The sequence below is a fragment of the Podarcis gaigeae genome (genome assembly GCF_964106915.1).
Source record: "Podarcis gaigeae genome assembly, chromosome: 16".
Lineage (NCBI taxonomy): Eukaryota > Metazoa > Chordata > Lepidosauria > Squamata > Lacertidae > Podarcis > Podarcis gaigeae.
Genome location: NC_139693.1, coordinates 27548623 through 27570631, shown reverse-complemented (window position 1 = coordinate 27570631; position 22009 = coordinate 27548623). Strand labels below are relative to the sequence as shown.

At 50.5% G+C, this 22009-nt stretch overlaps 2 protein-coding genes across 2 annotated transcripts; both read left to right on the top strand.

Moving 5' to 3' along the window:
- The first annotated feature begins 3169 nt into the window (after window positions 1-3169).
- MIF (macrophage migration inhibitory factor) lies at window positions 3170-5335 on the top strand. The gene is made up of 3 exons (XM_083715440.1): window positions 3170-3362; window positions 3875-4047; window positions 5086-5335. Exons 1-3 carry the CDS (start codon window positions 3255-3257, stop codon window positions 5150-5152), a joined length of 348 nt encoding a protein of 115 aa, XP_083571566.1. The 5' UTR covers window positions 3170-3254; the 3' UTR covers window positions 5153-5335.
- Window positions 5336-7327: 1992 nt separating this feature from the next.
- On the top strand, window positions 7328-20978 carry DDX51 (DEAD-box helicase 51). The gene is made up of 16 exons (XM_083717219.1): window positions 7328-7395; window positions 8165-8529; window positions 9573-9775; window positions 10421-10571; window positions 11859-11995; window positions 12296-12367; window positions 13419-13525; window positions 13741-13849; window positions 14881-15029; window positions 16028-16202; window positions 17171-17286; window positions 17925-18041; window positions 18864-18965; window positions 19095-19158; window positions 20187-20321; window positions 20472-20978. Exons 1-16 carry the CDS (start codon window positions 7373-7375, stop codon window positions 20496-20498), a joined length of 2052 nt encoding a protein of 683 aa, XP_083573345.1. The 5' UTR covers window positions 7328-7372; the 3' UTR covers window positions 20499-20978.
- Window positions 20979-22009: the final 1031 nt, after the last annotated feature.

Below are 22009 nucleotides of genomic sequence, written 5' to 3'. Positions count from 1 at the left end.
TGCAACAGAGAAAACAGAGTGTGGGTGTTGGGTAGCAGATTCTTCACCCAGACAATGCCTGGTGGATTTGGTGCTTGTTGGTTTTGACATCAGACTCTCCTTTGGGTTTTGCTTTCTCATGCAGAAAATCAGGATTACCCTGTGCCATTATTATTTTTAAACCAGAATGCGGAGTGTCGCCTTCAATCTGCCTCTTCTAAAAGCAGAAGCCAGTGAGATACATAAAAATATGCCTGGAATCCCCCTCCCTCCTCCAAACCTCTGGGGCAGGGGTCTGCAACCCGCGGCTCCGGAGCCGCATGTGGCTCTTTTACACCTTTGCTGCGGCTCCGGGACGGATACTAGCGAGGGGAGGAGGCGCATTGTGCACCCCGACACTCCCCACTGTGGCGGGCGCTGTACTGGCTGTGACGTCGCATGGGGGCATTGCGTGCGTTAGTCACGCACCGTCCCGACGTCACCTTACCGCCCGCCCGCCCGCTACATTGTAAGGGGCATGTACGCTGGTCACTGCATTGAAAGGAGGCATGTATGCTGGTCACTGTTTTGAAGAAGAGTGAAGAACATACACACAAAAAGGTAACTTGTTAATTTAACGTTTATTTCTATGAGGAGGAGTAATTCTGAGGGGTCAAACAAAGAAATAATAAAAAAGTGACAAAAAAGTTATTTTTATAATGACGAGTTTTGCGGCTCCCAGTTTTTTTTCCTTCGGAAACGGGTCCAAGTGGCTCTTTTTGTCTTAAAGGTTGCAGACCCCTGCTCTGGGGCCTTCTTCATAAGTGAGAGCAGGAGACCGTGTACCAAACAGGATGGTTGCTGCTGCTTCCTTGGCTACTGGTTTTGTGGCACAGTATGTGCATGGGGTAGGGGACGTGGGTGGTGGTGTGGGTTAAACCACAGAGCCTAGGGTTTGCCAATCAGAAGGTAGGCAGTTCGAATCCCCGTGACGGGGTGAGCTGTTGCTCAGTCCCAGCTCCTGCCAACCTAGCAGTTCAAAAGCACGTCAAAGTGCAAGTAGATAAATAGGTACCGCTCCAGTGGGAAGGTAAATGGCGTTTCTGTGCACTGCTCTGGTTCGCCAGAAGTGGCTGTCATGCTGACCACATGACCCAGAAGCTGTACGCCAGCTTCCTTGGCTAGTAAAGCAAGATGAGTGCCGCAACCGCAGAGTCGTCCGCAACTGGACCTAATGGTCAGAGGTCCCTTTACCTTTAGTTGTATGGGGTGGGCTGCTTTTTAACTATCCTGATGAAGCACTGCATTCCTTCAGGGATTTTTGGCATCTTGTATTCCTGTTATTTGCAGTCGGATAGGGGAGGGGGGTCTCCTCTACCTAAACAGGCTGTTGGCTCATTCAGTAAATATTGAGAGTGGGGAAACAGGGAGCGATGTACTCCATACAGCTGGGATAGCTCAGTTGGTAGAGCATGAGCCTCTTTATCTCAGGGCCGTGGGTTTAAGCCCCATGTTGGGCAAAAGATTACTACATTGCAGGGGGCTGGACTTAGATGACCCTTGGGATCCCAATTCTCACACTCCATGATACAGCATTTTCATAAGGAGAAATGAAACGTGTTTCAGCTTAAAGTCGGTCTCCTGTACTACAAGCAAGTCTGGCAAAACTGATGCCCATTTCCAGGTTTCTGTTTAGAATACCCTATGATTTGCCAATCAGAGTCGTTCTTTTTCTTTCTTTTTTAATCCTATCCTTCATCCTTCTTGGATTTCAGTGCGGTTTATGATTCTCGCCCCCTCCCTGGTCACCAAAATGGCAAAATTTGTGCACCAGAGGGAAGAAGAAGAAGAAGGGTTTGAAGTTGATATCCCGCTTTATCACTACCCTAAGGAGTCTCAAAGCAGCTAACCATCTCCTTTCCCTTGATCCCCCACAAAAACACTCTGTGAGGTGAATGAGGCTGAGAGACTTCAGAGAAGTGTGACTGGCCCAAGATCACCCAGCAGCTGCATGTGGAGGAGCGGGGAAGCGAACCCGGTTCACCAGATTACGAGTCTACCGCTCTTAACCACTACACCACACTGGGTAACCAGCAGGCCTAGGGGTAACTCAAGGATTGCAGCAGTACAGCCCCCACACAAAACAAACAAACAACCCCCCCCCCCCATGAATGTGGTCTCAAGAGGTTCAGCAGCCCGGAAATGCAGACTGACAGCTGGAAAGGGAAAACAGGGTAGGAGAGTGACAGACAGAATGAAGTGTCCCAAAACAGGGCAAGGATCAATGTATGCTGGATAGCTCAGTTGGTTAAGAGTGTGGGGCTGATAATGCCAAGGTTGCAGGTTCAACTCCCATATGGGAAAACTGCATATTCCTGCATTGCAGGGGGTTGGACTAGAATCCACAGGATCCCTTCCAACTCTACTACAGTGGTACCTCGGGTTAAGTACTTAATTAGTTCCGGAGGTCTGTTCTTAACCTTAAACTGTTCTTAACCTGAAGCACCACTTTAGTTAATGGGGCCTCCTGCTGCTGCTGCCCGGCCGGAGCACGATTTCTGTTCTCATCCTGAAGCAAAGTTCTTAACCCGAGGTAATATTTCTGGGTTAGCGGAGTCTGTAACCTGAAGTGTATGTAACCCGAGGTACCACTGTAACCTGAAGTGTATGTAACCCGAGATACCACTGTAACCTGAAGCGTATGTAACCCGAGGTACCACTGCATTCTAAGAAAGGACACAGCTGTGGAAGATCCCACGTGCAGGCACCCTACTGCAAGAAGAGTGCCTTCTGACGTTGATTTCATATTCTGCATCACCGGGAAACCCACCGAGCTGAAGGCGAGAGCAGATCAGCATCCATTGCTTCTCTCTGAAAGCAACACCGGGCCTCCCTCCGTCTCGCCCAGCCCAGCCCGCCTGGAGGGCACCGAGCACGTGGCTCGCCCGGGCGGGCATTGGGTACGTGCAGCCTGGCACAGGCGCCCCCCCCCCCACCCGACCATCCTGCCCCACGGTCTGCCTGCCGCATCCTCGCGCCCTTCCCTTCCCAGCAGCTCCAGAAACGGAGCCCCAGCCAAGCACGGCCCCGTTGGGCAGCCCCTCTCCCCCCCCCCGGGGGGGTACTCGCTTAGGGCTGTAGTTGCTGTCCCCTCCGCCTGCTGCAGCTGCGGCCCCTTTAAGAGCGCGGGGGAGGGAGGAGTTCCCGGCGCGCTCTCGGGCGCAGCCCTACAAAGCGGGGAGGCAGCTCCCATTTTGCACGCAGTTTGCAGCCAGCAAGACGCTTAAGCAGCCAAGATGCCCATGTTCGTGGTCAACACCAACGTGAGCCGGGACGCTGTGCCCGAGAGTCTCCTCGGAGAGCTCACCCAGCAGCTAGCCAAGGCGACCGGCAAGCCAGCCCAGGTGAGAGGGGGTTGGGAAGGAGTGGCACTCTGCACGCGCTCAGGGGCTTCTTTCCACATCTGATCTCCAAACCGGGAGAGTCCCGCCTGCCCGCCTTTTCATTCAACTAGCTCTCCATCTGCCGGTGGCAGTAACGAGTCGGCTGGGAAGCTGAGGTGGGCGCCTGAATCTGGGCCAGGGAGGGCCCTTAGCAGAGATTTCCGGGCGGAGGAAGCGAGTTTGTAGAAAGGGTGGGCGCGTGCAAACACATGCAGACTCGGAAAATTGTAGATTTGGAAGAGATTCCCCCAAGGCCATCCAGCCCAACCCCTTGCGAGGTAGACATCTCAATACTGTAAACTGCTTTAGCTTTGCAAACGTGTTAGCAGTTTTATTGCTGCACCGCTAGGTGCCACTTTAAAAAACAACAACACACAAACAACTTTAAAGATTTGTATAAGCAATTCCTGCTCCAAAACCTCAACCGCCAGGCACAGCGATAAAAGTATTTCGTTTGCTGCCTCCCTCCGCAGTACATCGCCATCCATATCGTGGCTGACCAGATGATGTCATTCGGAGGCTCCTCTGATCCCTGTGCCCTCTGCAGCCTCCACAGCATCGGCAAGATTGGCGGGCAGCAGAACAAGGCCTACACGAAGCTGCTGTGTGAGCTGCTGACCAAGCACCTGCACATACCTGCAGACAGGTGAGCTGCAAGCCGAGAGGCCCTGCTGGCTGGGAAGGGAGCATCTTTGTTGAATTGCAGGGTGTTATTGTCTGATGGCTAAAAGCCAAGCAGCCCAGGGGCTGGTCACTGCTGAACGCGTGTCTGGGAACATTTCTAAAAAAGCACAAAAGAGCAGGAAGGACCATGTCAGCAGCACAGAAGTGACCTCCCCGGGGAACAAGCCTGGGCAGTGTGTATTGAGGTCCTGGGCTGCCCAGACAACAAGACCTTGCTGATGTGGTCCAAAGGAAAACAGCAATAGGTTTGGCACCAGCTTTGCTCCAGGAGTTTCCAGAAAGAGGCGTACAGTGGTACGTCAGGTTAAGAACTTAATTCGTTCTGGAGGTCTGTTCTTAACCTGAAACTGTTCTTAACCTGAAGCACCACTTTAGCTAATTGGGCCTCCCGCTGCTGCCGTGCTGCCAGAGCACGATTTCTGTTCTCATCCTGCAGCAAAGTTCTTAACCCGAGGTACTATTTCTGGGTTAGCGAAGTCTGTAACCTGAAGCACCACTGTACTGTACAAGGCACAATACAACTGTATTAGGTTCTCCACAGCAGTAAAATACCACAGGGAGGTGGACTGCATCTCAGTTGGAGAATATTTGCATGCAGGAGCATCTCTAAGTCAGGCTGAAAGAGACTCCTTGCTGAAACCCAGGAGAGCCATTGCTTGCCCACCAAACTAAAAAGCTAGCTGGGGCCAATGGTCTGCCTCATCGAGCAGCTTCCTATGTTCATCAAAAGCAGTGCAGAGATCCCATGATGAAAGGGAAGCAAGACTGTCAGGAACTAATAGTCATTTCTTGCAGTGTTAGGATTCTCCTCCAGCAAAGATGGGGGAATGTGTGTCGCTTAACTCCAGCTCCCGTTACTCCTGCTTCGTGACCACACTTGAGTCCTAGCATCTCAATAGGTACACGTTCCCCATCCCTGCCTTACCTGGGCAGGTGTGGGAGCCACGTGTAACACTGGTGCTCTCTTGGGCTGATTTTTGCTGTTTTGCTTCTTTTGTAGAGTCTACATCAACTACTGTGACATGAACGCCGCTAACGTGGGTTGGAACGGCTCCACCTTTGCCTAGTCTGCTCCTTCCTGCACAGCCACCTGGTGGACCTGCTGCCCCCTTGTGTTTGCCGGCAATCACTACCACCTCTTCCTTCCTCTCTCCCCCCCCCCCCCGCCTTCCTTGCGATGGGTCTTTTTAGCAGAGCCTGTTGCATGCATCCAGTTTCTGATATGCAAATAAAAGCTCTGGTGGAAGCTCTGCAAGTGCAAAGTGTTTCTGTGATAGGGAGTGAGGATGGCCCTAACAAGATTGAGGAGGAGGAGTTGTTCTATTTTACAGGGGCCTTTGAGATGGCAGACTGCTGGGTCTCGCTGTTGCGGCTAGTTCAGTAGAGGTACTAACGTTGTTGGCATACTAGACATTTAAAGCACATGATCTCTCCCCCCCCCAGCTCAAAAAGAATCCCAGGAGTCACTCTTTCTTAAGGACGTTGGGAATTGTAGTTCTATGAGGAGTAAACTATAGTTCCCAAGATTCTTTTTGGGAGGCATGTGCTTTAAATGTAAGGTGTGCACACAGCCCATATTACCACCAGAGGCTTGAAATGGGCAGAAGCGGTCCACTCCAGCCACTTTTATGCTCTGGACTAGGGATCTTATGCTCCAACAGCTGGAGGACTGTATCTCACATCCCCCCTTTATACCGGCCATCCAGTTTGGGGCCAATAGGAGGATGGAGCTCACTGACCTCCAGAGGGCTACGGGTCCCTTAGATCTGCTTATGTATCTGTGCTGAATACACCTGCAAAGAGTTAAGCAGCTTCTGCGGAGTATGAGGAGTGATGCTGTAGGTTGATGGGTGATCTCGGGTATACAGAAAAATGGGGTCCCAATCTTTTGCCACTTCTTTTGGAAGGGGGGGGAGCTCCACCCGGTAATGCACAAAACTCCCAAAGCCTGTCTGCAAATTGCTCTTTCAGGGATGTGACCGATAAGTGCCTCGACTCCTGTAATGCTTAGCTGACCTTCCAAAGCAAACACAAAAAGTCCTGCATTCCTGTTCTCACACTGGCTAAACAGATGCTGCTGCTGCTTCTTTGACGATCACTTGTACCCAAGAAAGATTATCTTCCATAAACACAGTTTTAACAGTGAGTCCGTAAGTGACTGTGGAGGCCAATTCTGGATCCATACATCCTCCAACAGTTGGGACATAGGTTTCTGGGTGGGAGTTGATCACGGTGAGGGTTTGCCAAACATGCCTTCCTCTTAGCACATTTCATCCTGAGTTTGAGTGTCTTCAAAGCCCATGACACCTTTGGTAAGGCTGTTCTCCAACTGGAGCACTCACAGTCAAGTGTTTCCCAATTGTCGGTGTTTATACTTTTGGGGGGGGGGGGCGCGGGTGGCGCTGTGGGTTAAATCACAGAGCCTTGCCGATCAGAAGGTCGGCGGTTCGAATCCCCCGCGACAGGGTGAGCTCCCGTTGCTTGGTCCCTGCTCCTGCCAATCTAGCAGTTCGAAACCACGTCAAAGTGCGAGTAGATAAATAGGTACCACTTTGGCGGGAAGGTAAACGGCGATTCTGTGCGCTGCTCTGGTTCGCCAGAAGCGGCTTAGTAATGCTGGCCACATATTCTGGAAGCTGTATGCTGGCTCCCTTGGCCAATAAAGCGAGATGAGTGCCGCAACCCTAGTGTCGGTCACAAATGGACCTAATGGTCAGGGGTCCCTTTACCTATACCTATACATTTTTTTAGATTTCCCTTGAGAGTCTTTAAACCTCTTTTGTTGAGCACCAGCATTACGCTTTCCATTTTAAAGTTCGGAATACAGTAGAGCAGTTACTTTGGAAGACGATAACCGGGCATCCGCACACCATGACCAATCTGACACCGTTAGTCACACTGGCTAAGCAGATGCAAAGCCGCTGCCCCCCCCCCCGGAAGGCTCAAAAGGGAGGCCTCCTTTGCCCCCTCCCCGATTCCGCCCAAGTTCCCTTTGGGTTGCCCTTACTCCTGGCGGGAGCGGGTTCCCACGGGTGCCCCTTTCCCGCGCGCCTCTCTCTCCACGCCGGCCTCCCGCGCTGCCAGTTGTGAATGGGGAGAGCGCAGTCGCCCGACATTGGCCAGCGCGGGGATTGCGTCACTCGGCAGCGACAGGAACCGAGTTCAGGCCGGCCACGAGACGGCGCGCCTCATCTGCATACCTCGGCCCTGATTGGCCACCTGTCGTAATCGTTAAAGGACGACGTTGGCGTTCATCGCTAGGCGCCGGCGGAGGGAAAAGAGCAGGCATGGCGCTCTTCGTCGTCCACAGGTGAGAAGGGGGCCGGACATGCGGCCCGCAGCTGCCTGGTTCGGGTCCAGGCGGCGCTGAGGCTTCCGCGACCGAGCCCCGGGCGGGTCCGCGAGGGAGGAGGCTTCGCTGCCGCTTGGGCTGCGGGCGAATGTGGATGCTTGGCTTGAAATTCGAGCTCAGTTGTGAGTGGGAAAGGGGCTTCGTGGTCACATGACAGCGGTGGCGGCAAGGATGATTTCCACTGCAGCCCCTCAAAGCACTTTTTAAGGACTTGGAGGTGCGGCTAGCAGCATCAGCATAATTGGCTACAGTCATCTTCACGGCACTCCTCCAATTGTATTTCTTTTTTTAAAAAAATATTTAATAAACTAATATGGCAGGAGACTAAGCCTTTGTAGAGTAGCCCAGTGTTGTTATAGCTAATTTCTCTCAGCATCTCTCCTGCCCTCATGCAGTACTATGATTATAACACCACTGGTCTACTTTGCAGAGCTGTGGTCAGTCAGAGCTCACCCCACCCTCCCATGTATTATCCATGCTCTGGCAATCTCCCAAAGTGTTCCAGAAACTTCCCCTGGTCCAAACCACTACTGTGGTTTTCAACTGGATAAGAGTGAATAGGCAAAAATTAAAATACAGCAAATCAGTATGTCTTAGCCACCCAGCTAAAAATAAAAATGAAGGTGCCCAATTTAACTTTTTGGGGGGGAGAGTTCCACTGTTGGGGTTGCTGCCACCAAAGAAAACCCTTGTTAGTGGAGTACTGAAACCATTGTGAAATCCACAGGTATCTTGGTGATGAAGACAATGACCTCAAAGACCACTCGCAAGTGCTCCTGCAACGGCTGAAGGAACGAGTAAGAGCTCGACAGCAGCAAAGGCAGCAGCAGAATGATCACATGCCTGCAGAAAGTGGACCAGATAATGAAACGCCTGACATGGACTTGGAGAAGGAAGCAAAGCAGAAATCCAAAAAGAGGAAACAAAGTGAGGAATCCCCTTTTACAGAAGGCCATAGAAAGAGAAAGAAGAAATTATCCACTGAAGGGGGTGAAGGTGTGGAAGAGAAAGACGATGATCTTAGTCCAAGAAGAAGTAAAACAAGTGGAAAGGAATCAAAGACACCACAAGGAAGGACTGATGGAGGGGAAGGTAAAATAAATTGTGGGTGGAAACTGGGAGCTACATTCAGTCTCCATCGTTTCTGGGCAGTGCTCAGTCAACAATATGATAGTATCTGCTCGGGCCACCCACCCACCCCAAATCAGGCCAGTGATGCTCCATCTTTTAGAGATAGGAAGGCACAGTCTAAGAATAAATGTGTACCATAAAGATTGGCTCTGACTTCCGGAATGAAGGGAAGGGCTGTGGTTCAGCAGTAGAGCACCTGCTTTGCATGCAGAAGGTTCCAGGTTCAGTCTGGGATATCCTGGTAGGGCTGGGGGTGTCCTCTGTCTGGGGGGCCTCTGCCAGTCAGTGTAAACGAGGAGTGGGGAACTTCTGAACTTCCAGATGTTGCAAGACTACAACCTCCCAGCAGCCCTAGGTAGCATGGCCAGGGATGATGGGAGTTGTAGTTCAGCAACATCTCAAGGACCAAAGGTTCCTCACACTCATTGTAGACAAAACTGAGCTAGACAGACCCTAGTGGTCTGACGCAGTCTAAGGCAGCTTCCTAATGAGAATCATAATACAGGAAGGGTTTGTTTTTTATTCAAAGTATTTTTGGCCTACTCTTCATCTGAGAAAGACTCCCAGAGTGGCTTACCGTATTCAGTAATAACACCATATCTCATCAATAGAAGCCATCAGTAGGGATTTCTGCTCCCCCAGTGTGGTGTGTACAGCAAAACTCCTGTTGTGTCTCTCATGAATCACTTTCTCCCAGCTTCTCTTGCCTCTTGTGTGAGCAGCTGCTGGTATGGATAAGCCCTCACTTCTCTCCTTGAGACTCCCACTTGCTATTAAGTGAGCAGCTGCCTGCTTCTTTGGCTCTGTTGATTGGCACTAGGAGGGGTGGGATGAGCGGGGGTGGTGGAATGGGACAGACTGCTTTCTGTGCACTTTTAGGCCCTTTCCCACCTTGGGCCCAACCATTCCCCCCAGCTCACCTTTTCCTCTTTTTTTGAAAATGCCGTAAGCACATCTTTTTCTTAAACTCAAATCATTTGTTATGTTCATGTTGCTTTTACCAGGAAGTGAAATTAAGTTAGCAAGCCAACTAGAAGATGATGGCTCAGCAGGAGAGAGGGAGGATGGCGCGGAAGCCAGAGCAAATGAGAGCCATGGTGAAAAGGAGCAGATGCTGAAGTCACCGCAGGATACAAAGGAAACCCCCCCACCTCCCAACACAATCGTTCTTGGTGACTGGGTTTTGAAGGCAGCGCAGAAGAAGAAGGTAGCTCACTTAAGTCTTGAGACGATAGTCTATTATCAACATGCTTTGCTCCCAGTCTTTGTCAAAGGCTCAGCCACACTGCTCTGCGATGAGGTCAGGGTTGCTTCCTTACTGAAGCAATACTTGGAGGGTCAAGGTGACGGCTGGGTTTGGCTATCTGTTCAATGCAGGGATTGGAAACCTGTGGCGCTCCCTAGATGATGCTGAACTACAACTCCGATCATCCCTGAACATTGGTCATGACGGCTGTGACTGATGGGGTCTGGAATCCAACAACAGCTGGAGGGCTGCAGATATCCCCCTCCCCACCGCTAATGTTAATATTAATAATAAACAAATGTATAGCTTGCTTCATATCACAGAGCCATCAAAGCCTTAGTTTGGTGCTTGAGCATAGCACCCTTTTAATTCCTTTACCCCATTAGTTTCCTCTCTTTTTCGACAACGGGGACCAAGCCTTGTTGAAGCTCAATAGAGGGAGATTCCATGGAAGCAAAACCTTTCAGCTGAAACATTGGGCCTGATTTGTCCTGAGGCTGGAGTTGCAATGTTCCTTGTGGCATCTTGTCGGGACAGAGGTGTGTGTGCTTGCAGTTCTCTTGGAGTCCACAGTTCCACCATCACATGTGCGTCTGTCATTTCCAGGTGGAGCCTCTTCTGCCACGCTGGTTGGCTGAACCTAAGCTGGTCCAGAGGCGGATCAAAGAGAATGTTGTCCCACTCCAAGACATTCCAGTAATCCATCCAAAATTGAGGAAGAAACTGCAAGCAAATGGAATAGAGTCTTTGTTTCCAGGTATCATCATAGTGGGAATTTTTTTCCTCTTCCATGCTTTTAAACCCATATTTAGAAGATGGCCAGAGTTTGGGAGATGGATGGATGCGAATGGTTAGTGCTTAGAACACAGGTACCTCTGCTCTTTAAATGAACGTTGGTGGGAGTCGCTCCCATCGGTGCTTCAGTTGTAACCTCTCTGAAGTGTTTGATGTGGTGTCAACTGAGGAAGCACAGTTTTATCCACAGCAAATTATTTAGCTAGGCTAGAATGTCAATGAAATACCTAGATGTAAACGTGGACCTGCATCTCTCATCCCACAGCAAGTTCCACCTCAAGTGTGTAGATCCATTCGCATGTGATGAGAGAGAAGCAACCCCACCTTTCTCAAAACTCTGGTGCAAAGGAGCCAGAGGGCTGTGGGTATCCTTCACGACACCCTGTTAAACAAATTCTGCCCAGAAATAAATGAGCTAGCTGCTGCCCCTGGACCTTTGTTCTGGGTGCTCCAGTAATGATTCCCCAAGACACCTGAGCGCCCACAAATACTTTCCATAGCACCACTCCCCCTCCACTTCTCATAAGGGAGCTGTTCCTGGAGGAAGAGCTGTGAGGGGAGAGACTCCAGCAGGCAAGGCCTCCTTCCACCTGCCTTGGCCCATCCTCTGCTTCTCAATGTGTATTGTATTATGTACTGTGGCTTGCCGTTGTTTTATTGATTATAGTTTAGATATTATTGTAACTGTTGAGTGGATTTCTGTTTAACTTTTATATGTTGATATCATTATTTTAAACGATTCTAATGATTGTTGAATGTTACTCTTTCGACGGAGGTTGTCCATTTTAAAGTTATGTTTTATTATGGCATTTTTGTATTGCGTTAGATTGTTATAAGATGTACATTTTTTGTTTCTTCAGCTTGTAAACCGCCTTGAGTATTGTAAGATAGAAAGGCGGTATACAAATTAAAAATGATAATGATAATGGTGGCAATTCCAAGCTCTCTCTTTTGTATGGTGAGGCTAGGCTGCAGTTGACAGAGCTGGAGAGAAGACTTAAAAGTGGATTCATTGATGGAATGTGAAACGTATAAACATTGGGAAGCTGAAAAAGTGTAGGCAAAAGAGAAAGATGGCTCAGTTTTCTTGCTGGTGGCCACCAAATCCTTCGCAGGAGAGAAAGTAGTATACAAATTCCAAAAGTGCCTTGAAACCTCTCCCATCCGCCTTTTCCTCTTCCTTACCCCTTAAGTGGTGGGGGGAATGTTATTGGGGTATGTGCTGATCCTGCCTGCTTTTTTTCTTCAGTTCAGGCCGAGGTGATTCCAGCCATCTTGGAAAGCGGGTTTTTGGCCGGAAGAGGTGGCTACCAGCCCAGTGATATCTGCGTCTCAGCCCCCACAGGCAGTGGCAAGACCCTGGCCTTTGTCATTCCGGTGGTGCAGGTGAGTTTTGGACGAAGTGGAGAGCTGCTGGCTGGTGTGTGTTCTGTGCCAGAGTAGCCTTCAGTGTGCAACCCAGTGTGGGCTGCTTTAAGACTTTTACGTACAAGGAGTAGTATCAGGCTGGTGAATTTGGAAAGCACTGTCTCAAAGGATCCCCCAGCACTTGGGGCACAGGGGGATGTGACTCAATCGACTGTGTGTCCATTTAGCTCTCTTGGTTGCTTTTCCCACACCCATTCGTGTAGACTGAGGAGCAGGAGACACCCATCTCTTCCTGATCGCTGGCCTTTGTATTTTCAGGCTCTGTTAGACCGAGTCGTCTGCCGAGTACGAGCTCTGGCCGTCCTGCCCACCAAGGAACTGGCCCAGCAGGTGCGTTACTGAGGAGAGATTTGGTGGTGGGGTGGGGGACTTTGGGTGACTTTGGGGGGACTTTGAGCTGTGAGTTCATCCCGATTGGATTCTCCAATGTGTAGGATGTGTGGTCAGCCCCAGGAATGCGTTAACTAGTTTACAGTCATACGTCAGGGCGAATACGCTTCAGCTTAAATATTTTCGGGTTGCGCTCCGCGGCGACACGGAAGTAACGGAGCGCGTTACTTCCGGGTTTCGCCGCTTGTGCATGCGCAGACGCTCAAAATGACGTCATGCGCAGAAGCGGCAAAATGTGACATGCGCAGATGTGCAGTCGCATCTTACGTTCGCTTCAGGTTGCGAACGGGGCTCCGGAATGGATCCCGTTCGCATCCAGAGGTACCACTGCATAAGTGATTAGACTGGCTTAACAGTACTGCACAGTCTGGTTCTTCAGATTTTATACTGCCACCTCCCTTACAAATACTCACTGCATAAGTTTAGCCTTTATACCCTTCTCTCCCTCCCTCATAATGCTAGAAATCAAGATTCCCCCAGTTGAAGGGATCAGCGGTAAATTCAAGACAGGCAAATATAGATAGGTATAAATTTTTAACTCTCACAGTGCACAGTACTGCCCCCAGAAGCAGTGAGCCTCACCAGTCACTGGCTCAGATGAGAGGGAATTCACAGAGTAGCCGAGGTCTGTCTCCACGTACTAGGCAGGATGGCTAAATAGAACCTCTGGGTTCAGAAGCAGTCTACCTCAGAATACCAGTCAGGGAAGGAAGGCCCATTACCTTCCTGCCTTCGGGGGGGGGGGGGAGCTGTTGCAGAAGCATCTGTTAGGCTCTGTAAGTAGAAGCACCAACACAAGAGAAGGGCCCTGCTGAACCCGTTGCCACGTGTCAGAAGTGCAAAGGACCAGGCATTTTGGGAGCTGTCAAGAGCCGGATTTTTGCCTTTGCTCTTCTTGCCTCAATTTGGCCCTGAAGGTGTGTTTTGTGCCTTGCTGCTCCTGAGAGGCAGCCCTGTTCCCTCTAGGCCACTGATTCTCTCCTCTCCACAGGTGACTAAAGTATTCAACATTTACACTGACGGGACGGGGCTGAAAGTGGTCCAGCTCACCGGGCAGAAATCGTTTGCAAAGGAGCAGGAGTCACTAGCTGAGGAGACGTAAGTTCACCTTCTCTTTGTTTGGCTTTGCACGCCAACCTCCTCCTTGCGTCTTGGCCCAGGAAGCTGAGCCCACAGGTGGCACAGCAGCAGCAGCAGCAGAGGCCTCCATCTTCTTCCTTAGCAATGGGCGCAAGTGGGAGGTTGTCTGGTGCTGCTGCTTCTCCGTAAATCACACTCCTCTTCACTGCCTGTTCTGGTGCTTCTTTTTCCAGGCTGATGGGATTTCGCAGCCTGGCAGACATTGTCGTGGCCACTCCTGGGCGCCTCGTAGATCATCTTCAGCAGAGCCCCCAGTTCAGCCTGAAAGAACTTCGCTTCTTGGTGAGGAATCCCTCTCCCACCGCCCCCATGTTTGAAGATTGCATCACATGCACTGTTGTGGCTGGAAGGGCCCTTATAAGGCAGCAGCTTCCAAAATGCACATTACTGCCCCCCCCCCGGGGGGGGGAATTACCTAGAGGGACACTTAGAGGCACGGGTAAATTACTTTTTAAAAGCTGGCATCAGTGGGTCAGGTTCATCAGTTTTGTTGAATCACGTTTTAACTGGATTTTGAATAAATGTGCAATTAATTGTTGCTGTTTTGAATTTTATTGTGCTATCACCTTCCGTAGAGGGTCATGCAAACTGCTACAGTGGTACCTCGGTTCTCGAACGTAATCCATTCCAGAAGACCGTTCGACTTCCAAAACATTCAATAACTGAGGCGTAATAGGCTGGCTGCAAATGCAATTAAGAAAATGGAAAAGCACCCAGCGGAAGCTGTTCGACTTCTGAGGCATGTTCGAAAATGGAAGCATTTACTTCCGGGTTTTCGGCATTCGGGTTTGGAACGTTCAACAACGGAGACGTTTGAGAACCGAGGTACCACTGTATTCTGAATGCCTTTTGTGGGATAGGGGACACAGGAGATGAGTTTATGGAACCAAGGGGGCAGTGAGTGGGAAAAGTTAGGGAACCACTGATATAAGGGGTTGGGGTGGTGGACTGTGACACGGTGTCCCTGTTACATAAAATGTGACCTATAATAGCCTCATAACTTGCATTGCTTCCTTTTCCTGCAAATGTCCATTCTTTAACGCACAATTCAGCCAGCTGCTTCCTGGATGAAAGTGCCTCTCTCACTGGCCCTGCTTTGAGGCTCTCCTCCCTGCAGGCTGGGCTCCCAGTCACACGCAGCTCCACCACGAATGTAAAGGCAACGGGACCCCACCCTCAAAATGCTCCCCCCCTTCATCTCCCCCCTCCCAGCAGACCTTGGCAAGGCAATGCCAGCTACGGCTGTGAAGCTCTCTGCAGTGCCAGAGGTCGTGAGCCTCCCCTGACTGCCTCTCTTTTGCCCGTGAGAACAGATAATTGACGAAGCCGATCGCATGATTGACAACATGCACCAGGACTGGCTGTCGCAGGTGGTGGCGGCAGCTCATTCAGCGGTGGAGGAGGGCTCCGGTACCCCACAGCTGTTCAGGAGGGCAGAGCAGGGGCCCCTCACGGCAGCCAGGTACGCCGGCCGCGCCGGAGAGGAGAATGAGAAGGGAAACGGCAGGGCAGGGTGGGAAGTGGTGGGACGGATCAGCAGAGGACCCCTTCTGGCTCCTGGAAGCACAGTCAGCTCCTCCTGGGAGTCAGGCCTTGAGCAGAAACTGCCCACTGTATTGTGGAGGGTTCCTTTGCCGGGAATGGGACCCAAACCCCTGAATACCAAGGAGCTGGCCTGAGAATGGTGTGTGTGGATCCAGGCGGTGGGGAGCAGAGGGGCACTGGAAAAGCCCCTCATTTGCTTGTGTTTGGGTTGGGAGGCCTGTCCCACCCAGTGCCTTTTGCTTTCCAGAGCTGTAACATTCCCAAAGCAAGGAAGGATTGGACTCTGATTAATAAAATACACACGAGGCTTGACCAGCAAGACTCTGGGAGGAGTGCCAACAATAATTCCTCTCCACCCCTCAGCCCAGGTCGTTTTATTCACAAAAGAACTTTTTACACAGTGTTCATAAGAAGCAATCAGATTTCCTCTGAGCATTTCAAAAACCCCACGAGGGACAAAGTTAAAGTTAAAACTACAAAGAAACTATTTCCATGCATAGTAGTCCAGAGTAAATAAAATAGGAGTAAAATGAGGAATGCATTCAGCAAAACCCTGGAGGTCATAAACAGGAGTGACAGGATGGCAGTTTTTATCAGCTCCTTGTGAACTCTCTTCCTGGCCCTTAAGATCTGTCTAAAGATGAACAAACTACATCAAAGTAACCAGCTATCTTTATGTACTGAGGATGCCTGATCTATGTGTCAGAATGCTTATACGTGCTTGTCAGGCATAGAGAAAGCAAATGGCAGAGGTGCAGAGGCAGTGGGATTCAATCAGAAAATTATTGTCAGTGAATCAAACCCAGTCAACGCAATCCTTTCATCATGGACACCAATGGATTGCTCCATATTTCATAATTCCTCATAGCAATCCCACCTGACCCTCACACTCTGGGTATTTGCACCCCTACACAGAGCTGGCTGCCCCCACGTCCCCCTGCAGAAGCTCCTCTTCTCGGCAACCCTGACACGGAACCCCGAAAAGCTGCAGCCGCTGGGCCTCTACCGGCCTCGCCTCTTCACACCCATCTCCTTGGAGGAGAAGGCAACGGAGACCACGAAGAAGTACGCCCTCCCAGAGGGGCTCTCGGTAAGAGGCGGGGCTTGCAGGCAGCCCGCCCACCTGCCGCTCTGGTTCTGGCAGAGCCGGGAAGGCATGTTTGGCGAGGGGGTAGGGACATGAATGGTGAGAAGGTGCCCTTTTGGGACAGCACCAGCCCTTTCCTCCAGACTGGAGGGCAAATTGGGTTGGGGGAGGCAGAAGACCCCATTCATTGGCAGAGGCAGCAGGTGCCTCAAGTCCCAGGCAGTTCTATGTAGGGCTCGGGGGCTCAGAAGTTGGATCCCTGGGAAGGCAGGAATGCACAGAAAAGTTTGTGTTTCTTCGGCTGCATAATTTCTTTCTCGCGTCTTCAACCAAAGCTTATGTTCTCAGGCGGCTAATAAAGTAGTAGGAGAGAATAACAATAGGAAATAATAGAAGACTTAGAAAGAAGGCAGCAAGCTGGCTGGTCACTGGTTTAGGGACTCAGCCCTGGTGGTTTGTTGGGGAGGGGCTTGTTTTGTGACTTGAATATCAGAGAGGCAAATGCAGAAGAGTCGCTGCTTCTAAATTGGGAACTCCATAATGGATTCCCCCCCCCCTTTTGGGGGGGTGTTACTGGGTTGTTTTTATTTTGATTATATATAATGTGGTTTTTAGGTTGAGCTATACCTGAGATCTCCAGATATAGGGTGGTATGTAAATAGTAATAATAATTAATAATTAATAGTAAAAAATAGATGGCTTAATGTATGAAAACTGGTGGTCTAGAAACATAGTGGAAATTGTCAATTCTGAAATGAAAATGGTGTTTTGCGGGACTAGGACACTGATCTAGTCTTGAATTGTTCACTGGAGACACAGTCTCTTATCGTCAGGTGTCAGGAGTGTCGGCCCTTGAGCCTGTCCTGTTCCTTGGCCCAAAGTGACCCTCCTCGTCTTCCCAAAGGGATTGGGCAGGAAGCACTCCTGGGGGGCGGTGCACAAACGGCTCTTCTTTCCTCCTCCCGCCACAGCAATACTACGTGCCCTGCAACCTGCGCTGGAAGCCCCTCTTCCTCTTGCATTTCCTGCTGCGGCTGAAGTTCTCCCGCGTCCTCTGCTTCACCAACAGCAGGGACACGTCACACAGGTGAGGCTGTGCAGTAGTGGGATCTTTGCGGGCTAGGCTTAAACTTTCATAGGAAGCCGATGTTGGGATACTGCCGGGAAGACGGGGGCATCAGGCAGGCCCCCAGCTGGCTCCAGCCACCGGCTGGCAGCCGATCTCTCTTGGAACAGCATCAGTTAGTGACACGAGCCTCAGATACATTTAGAGACCTGTGCATGCTCTACCAGCAGAGTGCGTAAATCTTCTGACAGCCGAAGAGGCAGACAGAGAAATGTGTAAGCATAATGTACAGCATTTTATTCAGCATAGTTCAGGAACAGAGGAAAACATGTCTGCTTCCCTTCGTCTCCAGCAAAAAAGCAGTAACACAAAAGCTATATACAAACACAAGTTCCCAGCAAGTGCTGGAAGTAAACAGGCATGTGATACACAGTAGTCCTGCCTGGCCCTTTTTAAGGTGGAACAGAACTATATCCTAACAGCCGACAGAGCACTGGTCCAGTCTGCTGAGGCAGAGGATCCTTTGGAGTCTCAGCAGCCCTCCTGGGAGGGGCTGGCCCTTGATCCTGGGATCCCCTTCCTCTGCCTGCAGAGCAGGGGCTCTGCCGCTGGTCTGTGCCCCCATCCTCATCCTTTGTTCTCTCACTGCACCACCCCAGGCTCTTTCTACTGCTTCGAGCCTTTGGCGGCGTGAATGTGGCCGAGTTCTCTTCCAGGCTGAATCCAAGGCAAAGGAAGTTGACACTGAAAGAGTTTGAACAGGGGAAGATCCAGCTGTGAGTATTTCCAGGGCAAGGGGGGTGGCCACATCCTCATGTCTCAGTTGCACATCACACACTGGCTGCCCCTTGATCTCCAGATGTGCAGTGGTGGTGGGACGTTTCTGGCACAGTTGGGAGCCGGGTTGAGCCAGAAGAGGACCTGCCTTTGGTGGGATGTCTCTCTTCTTCTTTTTTTTTATAATAATTTTTATTAAGTTTTCCATTAAACAATCCAATCATATCACATTAATTATTTCAAATTATACCAATACAAATCATAAAATCCAAATATTTTGCCAAATTATAAATTTTGTTGGGGGTTCCCATGCTTCGAGTTCAGTAGGGTCCGATCATCTCATATTTGTGCTGCTTTTAATGTTCACCAGTCCCATCTTCCAATCTTCTTGATGTTATCCTTTTTCTTCTTAATAGCCTCTGAGTTGTTTCCACAGGCGAGTTAAAATAAACAATATTATACTTCTGTGTGAATTTTGTAAGGCTCTCCCTTTTTTTTTTTTAGAACTGGAAAATCTTTTGTTTGCAGTAAATCTTAACACGCTGATCCAAAAGTCTTCCTCAAGTGGCAAACACCATTTTCCCCCAGCTCCGATGAAATAGAATCTAGGCGTTTGCTCATTAATTTTTCCCAGACAAGTTGCACCATAAATTAGCTGGGATGTGTCTCTTCTTCATGACACAAGAAACTGTACGAGCCAGGCCTCTTCCACAACCCCCCACACCACAAGCCCCCAGTCCTTTCTTTGCAGACCAAGCATCTCTTTAGTGGCTGCACTCAGATCTGCTGGGGTGACAGCGATTTCTCTCCTCAACACCCAGGTTAATCAGCACAGATGCCACAGCCCGAGGAATCGACATTGGTGGAGTGAAATGCGTCATCAGCTATGATGCTCCTCAATTCATCAGGACCTACATCCACCGGTAATTCCTTCAGAGGGAGGATTTCAAATAATGTGAACGAGTTTCCTTTTCCCCCCAGGTAGCTTAGGGGTGGGGGCTCAGAAGTGGCACCTCCTGGAAAAGGCCAACCTTTCTCTCTCTGTTTTTCAGAGTGGGCAGAACAGCCCGTGCAGGGAAAGCGGGACTGGCCTTCACCATGGTGCTGAAACAGCAGGTAATAATAATAATTATATGCCGCCCATCGGACTGGGTCTCGCCGGCCACTCTGGGCAGCTTCTGACAAATTATAAAAGGTAAAGGACCCCGACAATTAAGTCCAGTCACGAACGACTCTGGGGTTGTGGCGCTCATCTCGCTTTACTGGCCGAGGGAGCCGGTGTTTGTCCGCAGACAGTTTTTCTGGATCATGTGGCCAGCAGCACTAAGCCGCTTCTGGCAAAACCAGAGCAGCGCATGGAAATGCTGTTTACCTTCCTGCTGGAGTGGTACCTATTTATCTACTTGCACTTTGACTTGCTTTTCAACTGCTAGGTGGGCAGGAGCTGGGACCGAACAACAGGAGCTCACCCTGCCGCAGGGATTTGGATCGCTGACCTTCTGATCGGCAAGCCATAGGCTCCGTGGTTTACACCACAGCGCCACCTGCATCCCTTGACAAATTATAAAACCATATACATTTAAAATCTGCCTTCAGATGCCTTCTAAGAGGCAGATAGATGTTTATTTCCTTGACATCTGAATGGAGGGTGTTCCACAGGGTGGGCACAACTACTTAGAGAGTTCTCTTGTCTGGTTCCCGGTAACCTCATTTCTTGTAATGAGAGAATCACCAGAAGGACCTCAGTGTCCGGGCTGAACTATTGTGTGGGGCAGGGAGGCTGAGAGGCTGCCACATGTTCCCATCCCTCTCCGGAGTAACCCAGATGCTGCATTCCGGGTGCCTTTGCACAGACGGAGTTCCTCGTAGTGAGGTCTCCTGTGGCTCAGACAGGCTCTGCTTCGAGGACTTCAGTGGCAGCAACTGGGGTAGAAAATGGCCTAGAGAACAGCATGGAGGTGAGCAGGGAGTGGGCTTCAGGGACACTGCCTGGTTGCTGGATGCCCAGCTCAGCTGCCCGTCAGTCCACACCCAGGGCCTCTTCCACTGAATTTAGGTGGTTGGTCAGTAGGACCCTTTCACAGCTTTCTGTAGTGTGGGTTTTGGAATGCAGCATGGTGTTCACTTCCTTCATTGCTTTCCAGGAAAGGAAGTTTCTGAGGATGCTGAGGGAAGCCGGTCTTCCTGAGTTGGAGCAGCAGCTGGTGAAGAACACATCCCTCCAGCCACTCCTCCCACAGTACGAGGAAGCCTTGGCAGACCTCCAGAAGATAATGAAGGTATCCATCGCTCCATGCAGGAATTTGCCCTGATAGCCAAGGGTGTTGAGCATGCATTTGTGCTTCTTTAGATTCCAAAATGCTGCTTCTGGTCTCTGGGGTGTCTGAGATGGGCCTAATCACCTCCCTTCCTCCTCTTTCCCTCAACAGGAGGAGCGAGCTGAGAAGAGATCTTGAGCAAGTCTAGGCAAGCCGGAGATGTCTCGCTGAGAATAATCAGGGGGCTGGAACTCTTACTTTGTGGTTTGGATTCCAGTGTCTTGAGTACACAATGACATTCAGAAGCAAACACTAAGGCTTAAGAGCTCCTGGAAGTATCAAGATACGGAAGGGAGTGTCCATCGCACGGCTTAAGGAGAGCCAACTGCCCTCCTGCTGTCGTCAAGGCCACCTCTTGATCCCTCAAAGACCAGCAGAACATGCCTTAGCTTTTAAATAAAAGCTCTTTCTCCCTATGAGCCAAAGAACTGCCAGCCTTTCCCTGTGAGCGGCCCTAATCCTCGCCAGCCTTGCCTACCCCAGCGCTACTCCCTCACGGCCAAAAGAGGGGATCAAAGGTTGCTGAGCCCAGCTGGGCTTTAAGAGCGAGGGCTCCATCTCAGGAAGAAGTTTTAAATAAATAAATCAGCCTGTGCCTTCTGGGGCAGGCAAGATGTCTCCCTCTGTGTGTGTGTGTGTGTTTGCTTTGCTGTTTTTAAAACAAAAGTTGCCTTCCTCCAGAGGCTGTTGAACTACAGATCCCATCATCCCTTGCTGGCCATGCTGGTGAAGTCCCAGGACTGTGTGTGTGTGTGTGTGTGTGTGTGTGTGTGCTAAGGCTGGACTTCAGGAGGTTGCCCTGACCCTTGGGGTGCTGGTGCACCTTTTCCCTGCTGCAGGAGATCTCCTTTCAGAAAGCAAGGAAGCTAAAACCAGCCCCTGTGCAGTTCCACCCTTGTAAAGGTTGCCTTGTGGAGTCGGGGCGGCAGGTAGCCTTTTTATTTTAGTCTATGGATTTTAAGGGACGCGAGTGGCACTGTGGGTTAAACCACAGAGCCTAGGACTTGCCGATCAGAAGGTCGGCGGTTTGAATCCCCGCGACGGGGTGAGCTCCCATTGCTTGGTCCCTGCTCCTGCCAGCCTAGCAGTTCGAAAGCAGGTCAAAGTGCAAGGTAAACGGTGGGAAGGTAAACGGCATTTCCGTGCGTTGCTCTGGTTCGCCAGAAGCAGCTTAGTCATGCTGGCCACATGACCCAGAACCTGTATGCCGGCTCCCTCAGCCAGTAAAGTGAGATGAGCGCCGCAACCCCAGAGTTGGCCACAACTGGACCTAACGGTCAGGGGTCCCTTTCCCTTAACCTTTATGGATTTTAAGGCTCCTGATCAGAGCAGTTTCAGGATCAAGTATTTTGCAGGGGCAACGGAACCTCATTTCAGTGGCAGAAAAACTCAGGGCTTCTGGGTGGAGGCTTAAGCCCAAAGAAGGTTGGGCTCTTGCGAGGAGGTGGGTTGGGAAGACAGGGCCCAAGTGGCCGTAATCCTGCCCTGGGGTAGGGGCAGCTCTTATGAAGTCGTGTTTCTTCAGTTGAGGCTATGTGCCTTGAAGGTGTCACTTTTTAAACTGTCAAATCTTGTTTGGCTGCTATCCAGTCCCTCCTGTGAACTTTCCCTCCTTTCTTCTCTGGCAAAACAGGCTTGACGAAGCCTTT